Here is a 21,544-nt window from a genome sequence, read left to right on the forward strand (position 1 = left end):
ACTTTTGGGGGGGGTACCTGGGTGGCTCAGTCAATTAAAGAGTCCGACTATTGATTTCAGCTCAGGTCATGATCTCAGGGTTGTGAGATCGAGCCCCCCGTCAGGCTCCATGCTGGGTGTGGAGCCTGCTTGAGATTCTCCCTCTGCCTGGCCCCCACCCCCCCCAAAACAAGAACTTGTGGGCACGGTATGGGGTGTGTGTGAGTATAACAACTCACACAGGGTACGTATGAGCATTCTTAGCAACTTTCTGAGATGCACTTTAATTGTATTGGTTAAAAAATTCGCACTGGGTAACGGGAGAATTAAACCAGTCTCTGAAAAAACATAGTGAACATATCAGGAGAAAGCAATAAAAATACATACAAAATATTTCACGACAAAATATCAGCATCTAGATAGGCCATTCAACACATTAGGAAACTATGAAGGTAGAGTTGAACTGAGTGGAGGAGTCGTGGGTATTCTGTAAGGTGAATTTAGGTGACCTAGAAAAACTGCAATATGGAATGAAGACATCTCGGTCATGTGTTTTATTAGGGAGCTCTTGATTGACTCATTCTCAGTTCTTGGACAGTAGTGTTCTGTGGAACCACTAGAAAGCAAGCATCAAAAATCGTAGAGGCTCATTTAACCTCCAGGAGAACCGGGACTGGAGGAGGGAGCCCTGCAAATGTAACCATATGCCCTTAGCTCCTAGGATAAATGTCAACATCATTCTCCTTCTCAGAGGCTGAAATGGTAATCTAAATTTATTCTACAGGATTAGATTTGAAAATGCTTTCTTTCTCAGGTAAAGGATGGCCTTAACCAGAAGCCAGAAAAAGGAGAAAATGGAATCAGGTATGTATTTTTCTTTAAAACTTAAGTGTTATCAGCTTCTTATGGAAGTAATGCATTCCCATAGTAAAGTCCAAACTGCAACGAGGCTATAAAATGAGAGCACAGGGAGAGATGAACCATGAGAGACGATGGACTCTGAGAAACGAACTGAGGGTTCTAGAGGGGAGGGCGGTGGGGGGATGGGTTAGCCCGGTGATGGGTATTAAGGAGGGCGCGTACTGCATGGAGCACCGGGTGTTAGACGCAAACAATGGATCGTGGAACACTGCGTCAAAACCTAATGATGTATTGTATGGTGACTAACATAACATAATAAAAATTTTTTTTAAAAAATGAGAGTATAGGGATTTGTCCCAAGAATGTAAAGCGGTTCAATATTTTTAAAAAATCAATATCATCTATCACCTTAATAAACTAAAGAGAAAAATCCATATCATCATATCCTGCATCCTGGATGCAGGAAAAGCATTTGATAAAATTCAGTGTCCATTCATGATTTTAAAAAACCCTCAGCAAACTAGTAATTGAAGGGAACTTCCTTACTCTGAAAAAGGATATCTAAAAAACCCAAGCTATCATTATACTTAATGGTGAAAGTCTCATTGCTCTTCCCATAAGATTGTCCACACCCTCCACTCCTATTCAACATCCTTCTGGACACCAGTGCAGTGAGACTAGAAAAAAAAGAAAAGCATCTTGATTGGAAAGGAAGAAATAAAAACTATTCCTACCTACAGATGACATAAGTACTTGCACAGAATGTCCCAAAGACTCTACCAAAAAGTTCATAGAATCTATAAGTGCGTTTAGAAATGAGGGTAGAAATGTTACAAAATATAAGATCGACAACAGAAATCATATTTCTATATACTAGCAATGAATGATTGGAAACTAAAATTTTAAAACTATACAATAGCTCCAAAAAAAGATGAAATACTAGGTACAAATCTAATAAAAACATACATAGGATTTGAGAGCTAAAACTACCAAAGGCTTATGACAGAAATTAATGATGAGTGAAATAAATGGAAAGATACGCTGGGTTCCTTGATTAGAATACTTAATATAGTGACAATGTCAGATTGATCCATAGGATTAGTGCAATTACTATCAAAATCATAGCATTATTTTTCTATGATTTTTCTAGTTTTATTGAGGTATAAATGACAAATAAAATCAATATATTTAAAGTATACAGTATGATTTGCTATATGTGCACATTGTGAAATATTTACCACAGTCAAGTTAACACAATCACCTTACAGTTACCTTTTATATGTGTGTGTGATAAGAATGCTTAAGATCTAACCACTTAGCACGTTTGAAGGATATAATATAGTATGAATTATAGTCACCATGTAGTACATTAGAACCTCAGAACTTACTCACCGTGGAACTGAAAGTTTGTACCTTTCATGCAACATCTCCCTGTTTCCTACCCCCCAGTCCCTGGCAACCACCGTTCTACTGTTTTTTTCTATGAGTTCAACTGTTTTTTAGATTCCATATATATGTGATGCCATGCAGTATTTGTCTTTCTCTGTCTGGCTTGTTTCACTTAATGTTTCTCGGTTCATCTATGTTGTCACAATGGCAGGGACTGCCTTCTATTTAATGGGTAAATAATATTTCATTTTAATACATACGTATAGATATACAGACATAGGTGAATTAAATTTCATCCAAGCTAAAAACATTTGTTCTGTCAATCTCACTGTTAAGAGAGTGAAAAGGTAAGCTACATACTGGTATAAAATATTTACAAATCACATATCTGACTAAGTATATGTATCCAGAATATATAAAGTACTCTCAAAACACAATAATAAGAAAATAACCCAGTTTAAAAACAGCAAAAGACTTTGACATTTCGCCAAAGAACATTACAGAGGGCAAATAAGCACATGAAAATATGCTCAACATCATTGGCCTTTAAAAAATATAAATTAAAACCATGGTGAGTTGCATGACATACCTCTTAGATGGATGTAATAATTTTTAAAAACTGACCATACTAACCGCTTGTGAGAAGATAGAACAAGCAGAACTCCCGCGCTTTGCCTAGTGGGAGTGCAAAGTGGTACAGCCACTCTGAAGAACAGTGAGGCAGTTTCTTATAAAGTCAAACGTGTATTTGCCATACAACCCAGCCATCCCACTCTCAGGTATTTATCCTAGAGAAATGCAAACTTATGTTCACATAAAAACCTAAACATAAATGTCCATAGAAACTCTATTTGTAATTACCAAAGATTAGAAGTCACCCAAATGACCTTCAGTGGGTGATGGATAAACAGGCAATAGACTAGAGTACATTCGTACAACAGAATATTACTTCGGAAAAAAGGAACTACTGATACATACAATAACATAAGTGATTTTCAAATGCATTGTGCCATGAAAGAAGCCAGTCTCAAAAAGTTACATACATACTGTGTAATTCCATTTACATGGCATTCTGGAAATGGCCAATAAATAAATAAATAAATAAGGATGTGGGAACAGATTAGTGTTTGCCTTGGGTTAGGAGTGGAGGAGAGGTTTGGCTATGGGTCAGCATGAGGGACATGCAGGGGCCAATGGAACTGGTCTGTATCTTGACCGTGATAGTGTTTCTCTGAATCCAGACATGTTAAAATTCATAGAACTGTACACCAAAAAGCCGATTTACTGTAAATACACTTTTTTTAAAAGATTTTATTTATTTATTTGGGAGAGAGAGAGCACTAGAGGGGGCAGAGAGAGAGGGAGAAGCAGACTCTCCGCTGAGCAGGGCTCCTGATGCTGGGCTCGATCCCAGGATCTTGGGACTGACTCCAGGACCATGACCTGAGCCGAAGGCAGACACTTAACTGACTGAGCCACTCAGGCGCCCCTGTAAATACACTTTTTAAATAAGATGGGAAAGTCTGAATAAATTGGGGGAGAAATGAGTGTAGGGCTCCTATATGCCTCAACTCTTACTGCCAATCTCTTGTTTCCCTGTGGCCACTCATTAACAATTTCAGATTTAAGCTTTTGCCAGTTACCACTAAAACATGAACTAGGGGAGGGAAAGGTGTATGATTAGGAGGATGACTATTAACTTACTAATGGAAATTGTGGAGAAATGGAATTAACTTTTCATCTCTCTTTACCTCTGGCTTGTTTCACATTCTTAACCTTTGTAATAGTTATCTTTGCGTGTACTCCATGTGCTAGGTCAAGTCTAAAAATGATTAATAAACAGGATTTACAGGTTAACTATCAAAATATTAGTCACAATGTAATAAAAGTCCAAAAGGGAAAGAAATGTAACTTTATATCCTTGGAAATAGAGCCTCAAGTGGAAATGTTCTGAATGTCAAGATTAATCGGAATATCCTATTATGTACCCTGAATTGTTCGGTGGTACCACATCTTTAAACCAAGGTTTTCTTGCACAGCTTTTGTGTTTTCCTGTGACTCACTTGGCCTCTTGTTGACAAAAGCATGAGCTTCTATCTTCAGGGTGATCCAGAGAACGGATCCGGGGAATTCACCTTCCTCTTTGAGAACCAACTCCTCAGCATGCTCTTTGATGTAACAAGGCCATTTGCTCTGTAGTCCTGTGATGCCACTGTCCTCATAGAACTTTCACTGTCTGCCCAGGTTAGCGCCTTCCTTTCTTGAATTCTGGGGTCATCTTTCTTGTTTGGCTGCAGACTTGTGCTCAAATATCTGACCAAGAAAAGCTGTGAGGCAATTTGCCAAGTCCTTGCTTGCCTGAAAATGCTTTTCTGTTCTCATACTTGGTCATAGGTTGGCCACCATTTTCTTCCCAGAACTGGAGGCTTGTCTCTGTTGGCATCCAGCACCTAGCTGTGTACACACACACACACACACACACACACACACACACACACACACACACAAAACATCTGCCACTCTCTGTAGTGATTAAATTTTCCTTTCACCAAGTTTTGGGGATCTTCTTTCTCCTTGGTGTTCTCACATCTCTCTGCAGTATAAACTACATGTGGGTAGTAGCCAGCACTAGGTCTTTCTGATTTTGGGTTCCATCTCATTTTCTTTGTTCTCTCCTGTGTGAGTTTGCTAAGGCTGCCATCACAAAGTACCACAGGCTGGAAGGCTTAAACAACAAAAGTGATTTCCTCATAGTTCTGGAGGCTGGAAGTCCAACATCAAAGCACTGGCTGGGTTAGTTTTCTCTGAGGCCTCTCCCCTTGGCTTAAAGATAGATATCTTCTCTCTGTGTCTCCACATGGTCTTTCTTCTGTGTGTCTGTGTCCTAATCTTAGAAGAACACCAGTGATCTCGGACTCTCATGACCTCATTTTACCTCTTTAAAGACCCTACCTCCAGGGGCACCTGGGTGGCTCGGTTGGTTAAGCATCTGCCTTCAGCTCAGGTCATGATCTTGGGGTCCTGGGACCCAGCCCCACATCGGGCTCTGTGCTCAGCGGGGAGCCTACGTCTCCCTCTCCCTCTGCCCCTCCCCCCACCCGTGTGTGTGCGCACACACACTCTCTCTCTCTCTGTCTCTCAAATAAATAAGATCTTAAAAAAAAAAAAAAAAGACCCTACCTCCAAATACAGTCACATTCTGAGGTCCTGAGAGTTAGGACTTCAACATATGAATTGGGGTTGGGGTGGAGACACAATTCAGCCCATAACATCTTCTTTTGTGCCTTCTGGATTGTTCCTCTGTCCTGCACACATGCACATACATACAACTATCCTATCAGATCTGGAAGGAAATCTTCTGATGATGGTCATCTGGCCCTTTCCTAATCTTTGTATCTGAGTCTGAGCTGGAAATACCTCTGGGATGTCCTTTGTGGCTCAGAACCATTGTTTTGATTTCTACAGAAATGTCTCCTAACTTTGGAAACTTTGAACAGTCTAAACTGTGGTATCCTTTCTTGTTCTGGTGCTATGCTAAAGCTTGATTCTTCTTTAAATTGTCTTTGTTGAGATCTTGGGAAAGAAGGACACATAAAATCAGCAACATTTTAACCTGCTAACCCACCCATATGGTGGATAAGATAAGCCAGAAATTTTTTTCTTTTAATTGGCAACATCAAATCTTTAATGGATCAAAGGATTTATTATTTCAGCAATGTCCAAGAGACAATCCATAAAAAGGGAAAGTTCCGAGAGACTAATGTCAGAAACTGATAAATAGAACAACTTTGAGAAAGTCAGGAGGTTAGATTTTGGAGTAATATATGAAGTAAAGAAAGAGTACACAGAATTTTAAACAAAATGGAATTGTTTTAATTATGTGGTATCAGTAAGTTGCAAGACTTACATGGACTACCTTCAACAGAGTCCTTTAAGCGAAGTGACAGGGGCATCTGGGTGGCTCAGTTGGTTAAGCATCCGACTCTTGATTTTAGCTCAGGTCACAATCTCAGAGATGTGAGATCAAGCCCTGCATTGGGCTCCATGCTGAGCATGGAGCCTACTAAGGATTCTCTCTCCCCTTTTCCATTTTCCCCTCCATCCAGTTACATGTGCTCACTCTCTCTCTCTCTCTCTCTCTCAAAAAAAAGTGACAATACTTGGGTCAAAATTAGTTGAGAATTTGATATTGATCTTTCTCATGAATTTTTTAACATTACATATTGCTATATATGTATATATTCACAATGTTCTTGAGCATGTTTTTAAACTTAATATATTGTTGTCCTGTGTATGTTCTGCAATATCATATATTATAAAATATCATTTTAATATTTATCCATATTACTATATGTATCCCTTATCATACTCACTTAAACGACTATAGAATATTCCATTGCATGCATATACCACAATTTATTTATCCATTCTTTTCTTCAAGGAAATTTACGTTATTGCCATTTTCCCAAACAGTGCCCCAATTACATTCATATATGATTTTTTTTTTGTCCACATGTACAAAGTTTCTCTAGAGAGGTGGCCCTAAAGCTTTTATCACATCCAATAAAAATATTTGAGCATATACCCATAATGCATGAATATGGTATCTGTTAAAAGTTATACATATAATTATTATACCAAATTAATATGTGCACTATAAATAATTAAAAAATATATTAAGAGAATGAGAAAAATAAAAAAATAAATATCTTACAGGTATTTTTATTCATTAGTGGTACAAAAATCATTAATGTAGATGATGTGATTATATATGCTTCATTCATTTCTAAAAAGCTCAATTTAAGATTTAGAAAAATCTATGCATAGGCTTGGTTGGGTAAGTTCAGTTTATTTCAATCCTTGGTTTCCATGACTGTCATACTGAAAAAGATACTTCAAGGAGGGAGTATGGTCAGGGCAAAACTGACCATAAGTAGATTAAAAAGAAATCTTCATTTAAAGATAGTTGTGGTTTTATTAAAATCGTTTTGGTACTAGGACAACTGGGGTACCCGCGTGCAAAGGACTGACGTCAGACCCTACCTGACACCACACACAAAAATGTACGCAGTGGATCATAAACCTAAATATAACGAAGACAGTAAAATTTATAAAAGAAAAATAGGAGTAAATCTTTGTGACCTTGGGTTAGACAGTGTTTTCTTGGATATGAAGCCAAAAGGACAAGCAACAAAAGAAAAAAATAGTCACTTGGGCTTCATCATATGGAAAGCGTTAGTGTTACAAGTGATATCAAGACAGTGAAAAGACAGCCCATAAAATGAGAGAAAATATTTGCAAATCATATATCTGATAAGAGGTTCCAAATACATGAAGAACTCTTACAGCTCAAAAGTAAAAAGACAACCCACTTCTTTAAATGGGCAAAGTATTTAAAGAGACATTTCTCGGGCGCCTGGGTGGCTCAGTCGTTAAGCATCTGCCTTTGGCTCAGGTCGTGATCCCAGGGTCCTGGGATCGAGCCCCACGTCGGGCTTCCTGCTCCGCGGGAAGCCTGCTTCTCCCTCTCCCTCTGCGGCTCCCCCTGCTTGTGCTCTCTCTCTCTCTCTCTCTCTCTGACAAATAAATGAATGAAATCTTTAAAAAAAAAAAAGAGAGAGACATTCCTCCAAGGAAAACATAAAAACGGTCAAAAAGCCCAGGAAAGATGTGCATCGTCTTTAATTATTAGGGAAATGCGAATCAAAACCACAAAGAGATACCACTTCACATTCACCAGGCTCCAACCAAAAACCAAAACAAAAACAACCAAAAGCAGGCAATAACAAGTGTGGGTGGGGATGTGGGCAAATCGGAAGGCTTTTACGCTGCTGGTGGGAATGTAGAATGATAAAATGATGCAGACACTTTGAAAAACTGTTCCTCAAAATGTTAAACAGAGAGTCACCCTGCGAGCCAGCCATTTCACTCCGAGGCGTCCACCCAACTATGAGGCTCCTGTTGACCCGGGTCAGGGTTCTGTTTTCTATGTTAAGCATCTGTCGAACTACACCAAGTCAAATACCCAGGGACTTTAGGGCCTGAGCTTAATTCAGAGAAATGTTCTCCCAGTGCCTAGAATTTGGTATTCAGAGAAATGAGCTTATTCAGAGAAATGTTCTCCCAGTACCTAGAATGTTACTTGTTGCCACAAAGCTGATGAAATTTGGCCACGTATTTTAGGAATGTACAGGTTAAATTGTTCTCTGCAATACTTGGGTATACGATCTTATTACTGCCCATTCTTTAAATTGGATAATCTGCTGAAAGCTTTCATTCGGCTGTCTGGTAAGAAAAATCAACTAGTCATATTCGGGGCAGCACCCTTCTCTCTGATATACTATAAGAGCGTCAGGGTCTTCTATAGCCTGGAACATTGAAGGAAGGGATCTAATCATCTGTCCACACTGTTGCCATCCATATGGCCCTTTGAAGGCAAGCAACTCGACTGGCTCCATGTGAAGCTTAGGCATAGGAGATGTGGCAGCACCTGGAAGCCTTGGGACCTAGCACCAAGGCCTGTGGGTGCTACCCTCCCATCTGTAGTCTAGCAGAGTGCCAGTCACCATCACTCCAGGTCCTACAGCCTCAGTCTTCCCTCTCTGAGGGGAGATCCCCAAAAGTGTCTCTGGTTGCAGGACCAACCCTCTTCTTCCTCTCCGCTCTTTGGGGCCCCTCCCTGCTCAGGCTCCTAGAGGTAAAGGACAGAAAATGGCCTTCCATCCCCAACCCCCAGAAAGAAGCCCGGATGGAGACTGTTAGGGTACTAAGCAACTTCAACTTTGGTCCTTTAGCTCTAAAGCTTCTGAGCAAGGAACACAAAGTGCTGCCTTCCTGAAGCGGGGACCAGCTCCTATTTCCATCCAGGCTGTATCCCAACCTACCATTGCAATAGCTCCTACTTAACCAAGTACTTAGAACAGCTCCAGGCAGAAGACTGTGGTCACTTCTTTTGGGTGTGTTCTAATGAATGAGTGAACAAGGACAAACCTAGGGTGGCTTCCTTCTGCCTTTATAAGTCTAGAAATCTTCCATAAACATCTTAAATTCCTTCCAAAAGAGAGCACAGCCCAAGTTCAGGTGCACGTACTGTGACCTAAAGCAAAGTATCCCATGGTCCAGTCACAAGACCGATGGTTTTCTGTTTCAGGTTTATAAATAGTTTTGATGAGAGCTTCAACATCACAATGGACAAGAAAGTTTATGTGAATGTGACCAGTCACAACGCCAGCGAGTATCAGTTTTTTTCTTCCGGCATGTAAGTACCTGTCCTGGACACTGTGCTCCCAAGTTCAAGGATTTCAAGTCTTTTTCTTTAAACACTACATTGAAGCTGTTAATACCAGGAATGTTAAACTATATTATTCTTTCTTTCCATAGAAAACGCTTTGAAATACACTCAACACAACCGATTCCACAAATCTGTGTAAATGATTTCCAATCGTCCAGGCTTGAGTTCGGTAGTGCTTTCACCTATGTAATCAGAAGGCAGGTCAGTAAGTCGTTCTGTTGAATCAGAAGTTCTACTAAACACTTAGGACCTGGTAATGATTGAACTGGAAGTAATATTAGCATCCGTGTTTTAAATGGGCTTAGAATTCATTCGCTTCGCCACTAATTCTTTAACTTACCGTTGACTTAAGTTTGCTGTTATTTTTAGCATAAAAATAAAGAGACTGAGTCTGACTGAAAGTCCACGTTGACCAATATCTGATGCCTCTTCATAGACTATTTACATGGACTTACGAACTTTGAGTTCAAAAAGATGGCAATGTTTTAAACAAACCTGACACCCAATCTACTCTCTGGTTTAAGAGGAAAATACTAGTGGACAGATTTTCAAATCCCACCAAGGCCATTTCATCACGAGGATAATATGCGCTGTTGCATATTGCCATTTAAAAAGTATACTTACTTGGGGCGCCTGGGTGGCTCAGTCATTAAGCATCTGCCTTCGGCTCAGGTCATGATCCCAGGGTCCTGGGATCGAGCCCCGCATCAGGCTCCCTGCTTGGCGGGAAGCCTGCTTCTCCCTCTCCCACTCCCCCTGCTTGTGTTCCCTCTCTCGCTGTCTCTCTCTCTCTCAAATAAATAAATAAAATCTTTTTAAAAAATAAGTAATAAAATAAAAAATAGAAAGTGTACTTACTTGACAAATCATAGGACGTGATCCTAGAAGTCCAAACTCCATTTGCCTGTTTGAGCAATTTTCATTCTAGAAGCAGTTCTCCATTTTAATTTCTTCTTGCTTTTGCCTTATTGGTTTAGGATACTGGCTGCCCTGAACTGCACGTGTTTGAAGATATTTCACCCAACACAGTTAACATGGCTCTGCAGATCCCGCAGTATTTCCTCCTCACCTGCGGAGAGGTGGTTTTCTCTATCACGGGACTGGAGTTCTCATATTCTCAGGTCTCTTGGTCATTGTTTCTAGCACCCCTCCCCCACACCCCTGCCTTCAAAAAAATGCTGTTGGGCCCTAACTTCAATAAGCAATGTATTTATAGTTTAAAAGATTCTAGGGGGCAAAAAAAGATTCTAGAAAGCATTATGGTACCTTCCGCCAAACAAGTTTTTTGAGATCCCGTCATGTTTTTATTGAATAATAATATGACTCTGTTTAGCTTCTTGGGTGCATATGTCATATGACTCTGCATTCCCACATCATATACTAGAGATTTAGAGTCCTAAGTGAGAAAAACTATATTAATTACTGTGACCAGCGTCATGATAGGCAGCAGATTCTATATTCTGAAACAACTAAATGATGTCAGCTGTTCATCATGGTGCTCATTTCTGGGTAGTGTACTCATAATCATTAAGGCTCAGGTGAGATCTCTCCACACACTGATTAAGGCCTAGCTTTTAAAAGTTAAAAGATATTATTGCTTTCAACTGTTAAAGATGAGACTGGTGAGGTAAATTTTGCCAATTAGGGCCTAGATTCTCAACAATTTCATCAAAATACAGTTAAGGTCCTTGTGGCCCTACAATGCCTAGCACCTTTAAGTCTTGCAGTAAAGATTGTAAATATGAGCTGGACAATCCCTTTCTGTGATGACCTCACAATCGAATAAAATGACTATATCATGGGTGACAAGAGGGGTTCGGTGACATGGCAGGGAAGCTCACAGCAGAGCAAGCTTCTGGCCCAGAGAGCAACCTCCATTTAGGGGAAAGAGAATGGGATGGATGGCTTTGCTTGGAAACTCTTCTATAGACATAGAATTGATTCATCCATAGATTTGCCCATTTAACTCAGGACAACAGCTTTGCAAGGATGTGGAGAGTGGGAAACAAGGGCTTCTTGGATGTTCGTGCATGAGTGTTTGGGGTGTCTTGTCATCCAAGTGATAATCCTTTTTATATGTGAACCAACCTGACTTTTGATGTGCATTTTTAGGGCGGACTGCCCAACTAAATGCATTAGTAAGTGGTGTTCTCCAGCTCCGCGGTTGCCATCTAGATAGGGATTGACTGTGTGTTGTTCCCCAGGCCCCCTCCAACATGAAGTCGGTGCTTCAAGCAGGATGGTTGTTGACGGTAGCTGTTGGCAACATCATCGTGCTTATAATAGCGGGAGCGGGCCAGATCAGCGAACAGGTATGGGGTGGGGAAAGAGACTGTGTGTGTCTGTGATCATCGTGATGCCTCTCCCTCACCCCCTGTGTATACACATGGTCATCTAAGCTAACGGCTGAATAAAACCAGCCAGAGAGGGTGATGACCAAGTGGGCTTTTGGCCAAGTGTGTGCCGATTCTTCATATTTCTACTTGGTGTTGTACAGTTGGAAAGTGACAACCAAAATACCCAGATTTGGGTTAAGATGCCTATACCCTAATATGGTTTACTATTAAAGGAAAGATCTTTCCTAGCTTCAGTGAATGCAGCGTAATGGCCCCAAGACAAACATGTTTTCCAGAAAGTTTCATGACACCTAAAGTTAGAGCCATTCTGAAAGTGGTTGTAATTTTTCCAGCTGACATAAAGCGGGGGCTTTTCTGAAACTGAAACTCTCTCCTTCAGCGTTTCAGCATATGGTTCATAAGGGGGTTGCCCCTTACCCTGTTTCTTCACTCCCCCCTTCAAGTCTCATCAGAGCATGTGCTCATGCTGTGTGCTCATAACCGCAAGATTCTGCCAAAGAATAATATGGAGGTCTTAAGTTGGAACAATTCAGCACATTATTTTTTGCTCAAGAGTACCGTGTGCTGTTCTGTTGGTCCCCATCCTTCTAGAGGCCAGCTCTGTCCCTTAACATTTTTTCGGAAATTTTCTCTCATCTTCCCAGAGTCTTGGTTTCTGCCCTCCAGTGCGGTTACAAAATGTTATCTTTATACTTGGGCATTCAAGCAAAGCTGGTCATCCTGTACCTATGGTAGTCGCCTACCAATTTTCCATCACAGTTTAATTGCAGAGCACCTTCTACCTAGACATAGCAAGAAAATGCACTCACAGTGCATACAGTACCATAACGTGCATTGTTTTTGTTTTTTTCCTGCTCCAACTCCAATTCCTTCCAAGTGGGCTGAGTACATTCTATTTGCGGCGTTGCTCCTGGTTGTCTGCATAATATTTGCCATCATGGCCCGATTCTATACTTACATCAATCCAGCGGAGATTGAAGCTCAGTTTGATAATGAGGATGAGAAAAAGAACCTGGAAAAGATGAATATATATTCCACGATGGCTCCTGTCTCGCAGACCCAGATGTGAATGTCAGGAAGCAAGTGGAGGACGGACTGGGTCCAGAACGTGCCCTTACTTCTGTCCCCTGGTTGCAGGACATTCTGAGGGGGGCGACTTCAGAATTGTGAGCCAAGAAAGCTCTTTTCCAAGCAGCCAGCAATGAACCTAAAACTCTGGAAGCAGTCCTTTCCTTTTAAGAAATTCATATTTAAAGCATGTAGACACATACACACAAATACACACTTGTTTCTACAATGATGAATATACACCCTGCCTTTAACTCCTTTTCTGCCACATAAATGAAGTTATTTTGGACTAACTAGTCATTTTTTGAAAGGGTGGCAAAGTTCCATATTGTTTGCACTTTAACCCTCTTTGAAAACACCTTTAAATGAGGCAGGAGCCGATGTGCAAAGTGGATTTACATGCTTTAGAATGGCACCAGCTAGTATTAACTGATAACTTTACCTTTTGTTTTGTTTTGTTTTGTTTTGTTTTTTCCATTCCTTAGCTCTTTTTAAATTTTGTATGACTCAAAAGACTACTCAGGTAAAGGCCAGTAATGATTTTTGGAGTTTCAAGTATGAAATACATTCCTGTTCTTAAGAATAAGTGTCTGTGTGTTTTGGGGGTAGGATAAGAAATCCTTAACCTGTGTCCCGATTCTAAAAGTTGTGTATGCTCAATAAAATGTCATCAGGAGTTGATAAAAGTATGAACAAAAGCAATGGCCACATACAATAAATTCCAGCAACATGAAATATCAAGGTTTGTTTCTTCCTGGTCCTATTTTTTCCTGGGGATATAGATACCTACGCTTCTCCTTTATTACTAAGAGCTTTGCATGGGGCGCCTGGGTGGCTCAGACGGTTAAGCGGCTGCCTTCGGCTCAGGTCATGATCCCAGGGTCGTGGGATCGAGCCCTGCATCGGGCTCCCTGCTCGGCGGAGAGCCTGCTTCTCCCTCTCCCTCCGTCTGCCGCTCTGCCTACTTGTGCTCTCTCTCTCTCTCTGTTAAATAAATAAAAATCTTAAAAAAAAAAAAAAAAGAGCTTTGCAGGTGCATATTTATGTACCATCTTTAAGTGTTTTTCTCAATACAACCATTTTTTCTGCTTGAACAAAAATTCCTTTCTCTTTTAAACATTTATTTATTTTAGGGGGGGGTGAAGGGGCAGAGAGAGAGAATCTCAAGCAGACTCCACGCTGAACGCAGAGACCAACGCGAGGCTCGATCCCACGACCCCGAGATCACGACCTGAGCCGAAATTAAGAGTCGAACACTTAAACGACTGAGCCACCCAGGCACCCCCCTCGAACAAAAATTGTTGTAAAATGTTATAAGTACTTCATGCTTGATTCGTCCTATAGGTATCTATCTCAGGTATGAGACCCAGAGTGGTTCTACTTTGTCACTCCTACAAAAACAAGCAGCTGTTCTCAAACTCGTGCACAGCTCTGAATGCTGGGACTTGCTCCTGTGACCCATCAGGAGAAAGGGCCCAGGGTGGGCTTCTAAGATGCTTCATGCACGAGCTCATCATCGCACTGTGGAGACTGAATGAAGGGGAGGCTCAAAACCCAGAGTGAGAAACACATTGTGAGTCTCAAACCTTGCCGAAGACCTTTCCTACCCTTAGGATCAAGCCCTCATTCCTTAACTGAGGCCTGCAAGGCTTTTTTTTTTTTTTTTTCCTCACGACACATCTCCTTTCTCTCTGCTCACACCGATCCGACTAACAGTGACTTTCTTCTGGAATGCATCAGGTTCTCATTTCCGGCTCAGAAGGAAAATCAGGTCCTCAGACATACATTCTCTACCAACTTTGCCCACCCACTCTGCCTGGCTGAGTCCTCCTCATCTTCAGGATGCAGGCCACTTCCCCCAGGAGTTTTCCCACCCCCCCCCCCGAGCCTGGCTGTCTCCCCCGTGCACCGTGCCATACCCTATGCCCTGGTGGGTCCTCACCGTCCAGCTCTGCCTAGGCTGAAAGCTCTCTGTGTGTGTCTTGTTCTCCGGATCTTGGTGGGCCTTGACGTGTTACACAAACACTTTAAACCTCGGGCTGGGATGGGTGTGATGGAAGATGGGAATGAGCCTAATGAACGAAGTCTGGCGTGCAAGAGTAGCAACAAAAACCTACTAATTTTGCCTCTCCGATCCTTCTGCCCTCCCGTTTACATATTGTGCCTCTGGTGGAGCAAACCAGTGGCTACAGTGATGAGCACTCGGTGGTCATTACCTCTCTTGCCAATAACTGAAAGGACTAATCCTAAATCCTCTAGAGATAGTCTAGTCCCACCCATCCTTACAGCTGCTGGGTAACACTGGGCAAGTCTCAACATGTTCGATCTCATTTCTCCTACAAAGCAAAGAATACCACACACTCTGAGGTTTTAAAAATCCTCTGTTTCAGGGTGGCTGGCACACAGTAGGCTCCCAAATATTTGAATGAACTCCCCGCTTGACTCCAATATTAACACTGTAGTCTGCTTTGCGTATGGATGGAAATGATGCCTACGTGGTCTTCGTTGGCCCTTGAATGACGTGAGGAGAGCACCGAGGGAAACAGGTGCACTGTGCTGATTGGGGCCAAGATTCGAGAGTCATTCCAAACATCATCAACACTGACAGGTGCCAGCATGGGTGTTCTAGGTGCAAGACATTGGACAGTAACAAATGTTAAGGGGCGGGGACAACTTGAGGGGACACATGCGGCTGAATCAATAACCCAGGGTCTTTTGGGCCCTCATGCTTTCCTGCTAGTTTTGCTTTTCGCCCCCCCCCCCTTTTTTTAAAGCAAAAATCCTCTTTGGATTTCTTTCTGCAAGCAAAAACAGGTACGAATGTAGGTCTTCTATAAAAGTTAAGTGGCATAATACGAACTTTCAGAAAGCGGGGAAGACCTGTATTTTAAGGCCAAACTATTTTGAGGAGTTTTTATAACATACGTATGACTCGTTTTCATATCGACCTATTCTTGTTTTGTTTCCATATTTCTCTTGCTATTTTTTAAAAATTTGGTGGATTTTTTTTCTTTTGGGGTGCTAAAATATTTATCTTACTGTCTATTTTAGACCTTATAAAATTACTTTATTAAAATGTATGTCCAGGTTGGATTTTTGTTGACCATTTTGCATACATCTTGTCATACGTTATGGAGTTTTTTTTTTTGGCAGCCTCAGTTTTTTAAATGGCAGACAATAGTAGTCAACATTTCTTGGGCACTATGTGCAGACAGAGCATTACGCACGCTATTGCATGAAGCTTACAAGCCTTAATCCTTCCAACAGTCCTATAATGTAGATTACTGTTGTTATTCCCATTCAACAGAGGAGAAAACAGCCACAGAGAAACCAAGTAATCTGCCGAAGGTCACGTCCACAATCTGGCTCCAGAGCCCAGATGGGCAGCCATGCCACAAACCTGCCTCTCGCTGCCAACATTTCATGGGCAGCCTGGATTAACTCAAGTTGATCCTTATAACAATACTAAAGAAGGCCTTATTCCCCCCGTTTCTGAGATAAGAAAACTGAGGAATAACCAGCTTCAGTTACTATCTACCCAGCAGAGGGCCGAGCCAGGATTTGAACCCAAGCGAGTGGGAGCAAGGAGAAAGACCTGCCTCTTAACCCCCCGGGGCTATTCGGTCTCCTTCCACACAGCAAAATGCAAACACGTGATGGGGAGAGGGGGCATGGTGAGGGGGATCCCAGAAAGCTTCGGAGGGGCAGCAGTTCCCTCGAAGCCCAGGATGGACAGCCCCGGGCGGGGCTAGATGCACAAGGAGGGCTGTATGTGGGGAGGAGAGACCGGTAAACCCTGCGCTCCGAGCATGAAACAGGCAAGGTTAAACACATTCACCATCTCAGCAGGGGCCAGGGCCTCCTCTGAGGACCTTGTGATGTTCCGAAAGCCCTGGAAGCCGCTCCCAGGGATCTGAGCTTTCTGCGCCCCAGCTGCCGGTGGGAGTCCCAGTGGCGGCTCCTCCGGGGGGTCGGGAGTCAGTGGGATTAGCTCTGAAGATCGCGGGCTGGGGCCGGGGTCTCACCCAGAGGGGCAGTGGCCTGGGGGGGGGGGGGGGAGAGGCCTGAGCCACAGGAGCGGTGGCCAGGGATGTGCTGGAGAGGAAAGGAGACAGGCGCCTCACCGCTGGCGGAGGACGGCAGACAATGTGCAAGCTGTCCTGTGGCTTTAATTGTGGTAACATATACATAACACAACTTGCCATGTGGCCATGTTTAAGTGTAGGGTCTAGTGGCATGAAGAGCGCTGCCATTGCTGAACCGTGTGTTCACACTCACCGAATGAGGACTCCCCATTTCGGGGCATTCTCACTGCAGAAAAGCGAGAGAAGGGAGGTTCAGGCCACCTGTCACAGAACTCGGTTTGACAGCTTTCCCCGGCCTTGCCGTCACCACCGAAGATGCCAAGAACCCTTCCCGAAGCTGGGCTTTGGGGCGGAGATGACACGCTCAGCTGCCCCCTGCTGTTCAGCCCAGATTTTAGTTCTTGGTCAGAATGAGCTTCAGTAGGACTTACTTGAGTCCTTGATTTGGTTTACAGACCTGGACGGAATTCTTAGTGTCTCCCACTGAGCTACCCAAGGTCACACCCATGTGTGTCCAGCGAGCATGAAGGACCTACAGCGGCAACCAGGGGCCCGGGAGTGAGCCCGCGGGAAGGAAGCCGTGTCCTCCCGAGAAGAGGAAGTGTGAGATTTCTCTCCCTCTCCCTCCCTCCCTCTCTTCCTCTCTCTCCCTCCCTCTCTCCCTCCCTCCCTTTCCTCTCTTTCTCCATACCTCTCTCTCTCCCTCTCTCCCCTTTTCCCTCCTCTTTTCTAGCCCCCCCCCCCACCATCTCTCTCTCTCTCTGTTCCTCTCTCTCCCCACAGCAAAAGGGCAGCTGTCAGGGCGCCTGGGTGGCTCAGTCGGTTAAGGGTCTGCCTTGGGCTCCGGTCATGATTTCAGGGTCCTGGGATCCAGCCCCGAGTCCAGCTCCGTGCTCGGTGGGGAGTCTGCTTCTTCCTCAGCCCCTTCCTCCCCGCCCCCCCACTTATGTTTGCACCCCCCCCTTGTTCTCTAAAAAAAAAAAAAAAAAAAAAAGGCGGCTGTCTGTAAACCAGAAAGAGTGGACTCGCCAGAAGCCAACCCTGACGGCATCTTGATCTTGGACTTCCAGCCTCCAGAACTGTGAGAAAATTAATTTCTGTTGTCTAAGCCACCAGCTCTGTGGTATTGGTTATGGCAGCCCACGCTGACTGATTTAGGGACCAACTGTCCCTGTGTGTCAGGCACTAAGGGAGTTCCGGGAATATCGACTCATGATTGATGAGATTATGTATGGAAAGTGCTTGGGCTTCACACAGTGCACGGCATGCAGTAAGTGCTCTATAAAGGCTAGCAATTATTATTTTATCCCTTCAACAACTACTTTGTAAGCACCTGCTCTGTGCTAAATGTGTTTTAATATATTATATATATAATAATATAAGATATATTATTTAATAGATAACATAAGTATATAATTTAATTAATAAACTTGTGAAGTTTACAGGCCTTTATTTACCCAGACCAAATCATAGGGGTCTCGGTGTGACTGGGTTCATGTCAGAATAGGAGGACAAAGGTCAGGCAAGGTCGGGCTCTGGGGCAGGGGGCCGTTAGGCACTTCTCTGAGCTGGCCCCCGGCAAAAGCCGCCAAACCAAGCAGTCACCTCCATTGCTTCCCGTTTCTAAAAAATAGGAACCTAAGAAAGATTGGTAGCACCGGGGCCTGGTCAAATGTCCCCAGGTGTTTTGCCAAATGGCTCTGGCCAAGCCCAGATGCCGGAACTTTCCTTTTGACTAAGCCCGGTCATGACACACGGTTTGTCGGGAAGTGCCCCAGCTTGGCCACAAGATGGCGGACAAGAGCACTCTTGGCAATATGTGGTGCCAACAAAAGGCTTTTGTAAATGTCAGAAATGCTTACTATAAATTTTTCATGCATACACATCAGAAGGCCTCACCAGATACCGGGTGTCTATTTCTAGAAGCTTCTTTCTTGGGAATGGCACTAGCGGACTTCCATTCCGTCTGGGACTCGGGTACAAATTCCAGTGAGGGTCACTGTTCCTCAGGATGGCACCAGGCAGTGTGAGGAAGCAACTGGGGTTTTGTGAGTCGGGGAAAGAAACTCGGTTACTGCGCACTTCCTTCAAGCCTGAGTTTGCAAGATTTTACATATATCCTTGTCCACTCTCTTATTCATTCAACAAATATTTATTAAGCTTCTGTTTTCCAGGCACTGATGTCAACCAGATAAGTAAACATATAACATAATGGCAGATGTTGACAAGTGCTATGAAGTAAGGGGAGAGAGACTGGGGAAGGCTGGTATTTTAAATGGAGTGGCCAAGGAGGGCCTCTCTGAGGAGGTGACATTTGAGCAGAGACCTGAATGGAGTGAGGAAGCAAGATAGTCAAATGTCTAGGGAAGGAACATTCCAGAACGGGCCCTAACAAGGGCGTGTGTCCTCCGATGGGAATACGGTCGGTGTGTTTGAGAACAGCAAAGAGGCCCCTGTGTCTGGAGTGTGGTGAGCAAGGGACGAGGGAGAGGTGACCCAGATTGATCATGTGGGCCTTGTGGACCACACTGTGGACTTAATGCATGTCTGTAGGAAGCTCTCAGAACAGTGGTCTCTCAACACTGGCTGCTTTTTAGAATCACCTGATAATTAAACCATTCTTTAATACCAATGCCTGGGCCCCACTCTAAACCACTAGAATCAGAACTCTGGGGTTGCAGGCCGGGCATCCGTTTTTTTCGGAATGCTCCCACGGATTCTAATAAGCAACCAAGGTTAAAAACCACCAGCATTTGGTATCGTGTAACAGCACATTAAAAACTGTAAAAACAGGCCAACACTATGATTAATGATAATATGTGCCCTTCTGGAGCAACAGCTTTAGCTCTGGCAAGTGCGCGGAAATGTAGTGTGGGTCATCAAGACAACTATTTTAAAACTATGAACTGCCTCCCATCAACCCGAAGGAATCTTTCCTGGGGAAACTGCAATTTCTAAAGCATCATGAGTCACTAGAAACTGCAATGACGGGCATCAGAAGCATGGTGCCAGAGCTACAACATGGGCCTCTTTCTGTTCCTATAGACTTCTCATGTGTACATCTCACCTTCTCCAAGCCAAGGTTTGGCGTTCCTCCATGCTGTTGCTGTAACAAGGGTAATGAGATGTTGGGGGTCACACCTCTGTCAACCACAAAACACCCCCCACATCCTTGCCCTTCCTCTTGGCCCTTTGGTCTCTGGATCTCTTCAAATCAGTCTGTGACCCCTGAGAATCTATGGAAATCTATGGAAAAGAGAATGTTAATTTATTTGAGCCAACATGTGCTGATTTTCCTCTGGCGGGGGTGGGGGGTGGGGAATGTGTTAAGGGGTCTCCTAAGGAACATCCTCAGTGGTGCTTGGAAGCCCTGGTGCAGACATTTCTCATTTGTGGATCATTTTCTCAAGCAAGGTATGCCAGCCTAGGTCACTGCACCTTTTCTTCTTCTTCCATGAATCACATCTGCACAGAGCAACTGTGAGTGTTATATACAAATGCCCTGCTTGGCCCTTATTTTGTCACAAAACAAAGTGTGATGTGATTCCCTTCGGGCCTGAGTCGGGCTCCCCATCTTTGCCCTGGGAAGATTACCAACAGGTTAAAATAGTCCCTCCATTTGCTGGAACTCCCTGCAGGCATTCTCCTGGGCCCCTCGAGCCCCTCTTCTTGGCCATCCCCCTTCCTGACCCTCTCCTGTCACTGGGCCGACAACATCGGCCCAGGCCCACGAAGTCTTAGAGGTAGATGGTGTTGACGTGTCCCATCTTCAGGCTGAAGGTTGAAATCCATGTGGATAAAAACCAAGTATCAGCTGGGTGTGGCATTTATCAGAGACTAAAGTGTACATGAAGCCTCTTGACTGGTCTCTGAAATTTCTGTCTCCTTGCAATTAAATAAACAAACCACAAAGAAGGGTGGACCCTAAAGCAATGTGGTTTGGGCAGCAGAAATAGAAAACAGCACCTAGGGAGGTGTGAAAAGCAGTCAGGTAACCAGTAGTCTGGCAAGACTGTGTGCAGAGAGGCCTGGCACCTACTACCTGAGCGTTACTTTTACAAGATGGCGGTGAAGGCACCGGGTCAGCTTCTAGAGCTTTGCGTGCGTGAAATCTATCTACCGCCCACCTCAATCAAAATGTCTGTCCAAACCCAGTCCACCACCCTGAATACTCTGTACGAATATAGCGCATTTAAAAAAAAAAAACGAACTAGTTTTTTGTCTTTTATCAAATCAGTACATGCAAAGTCTAAAAAGGCAAAGATCTCTACAAGACTTGTTTTGGAAAAATAGCAATCCTCCGGTTTTCCTGCCCTGCCTGGTTCCCGCTCCCTAGGGGCAACCACTTTGAACTCTTGCAACTAATTGTTTACCTCCAAATAGCCTGCTTATACAGCTAGTGGTTGGCTCCTCAGTTTAAAGCTATGTTAACTTCCTACTGTAGAGAAGGAGAATTTGTTCTTGACACACACCCTGCCGCATTCACAGCAGCTACAGATGTGCACTTGAATGAG

General features: G+C 43.4%; 1 protein-coding gene across 2 annotated transcripts in view; it reads left to right on the top strand.

The window, feature by feature from the left end:
* Nucleotides 1–13,686, top strand: part of SLC15A1 (solute carrier family 15 member 1) — a 49,919-nt gene extending 36,233 nt beyond the window's left edge. For both annotated transcript variants that reach the window (XM_027591482.1, XM_027591481.1), the window contains 6 exons: nucleotides 794–843; nucleotides 9,380–9,487; nucleotides 9,610–9,721; nucleotides 10,498–10,641; nucleotides 11,725–11,832; nucleotides 12,755–13,686. In XM_027591482.1, the coding sequence (XP_027447283.1) occupies nucleotides 794–843; nucleotides 9,380–9,487; nucleotides 9,610–9,721; nucleotides 10,498–10,641; nucleotides 11,725–11,832; nucleotides 12,755–12,946 (714 nt within the window). In that variant the 3' untranslated portion in view covers nucleotides 12,947–13,686. The remainder of the gene's footprint in view (nucleotides 1–793; nucleotides 844–9,379; nucleotides 9,488–9,609; nucleotides 9,722–10,497; nucleotides 10,642–11,724; nucleotides 11,833–12,754) is intronic.
* The last annotated feature ends 7,858 nt before the right edge of the window (nucleotides 13,687–21,544 follow it).

This window comes from Zalophus californianus, chromosome 3 (assembly GCF_009762305.2).
Source record: "Zalophus californianus isolate mZalCal1 chromosome 3, mZalCal1.pri.v2, whole genome shotgun sequence".
Taxonomy (NCBI): Eukaryota; Metazoa; Chordata; class Mammalia; order Carnivora; family Otariidae; genus Zalophus; species Zalophus californianus.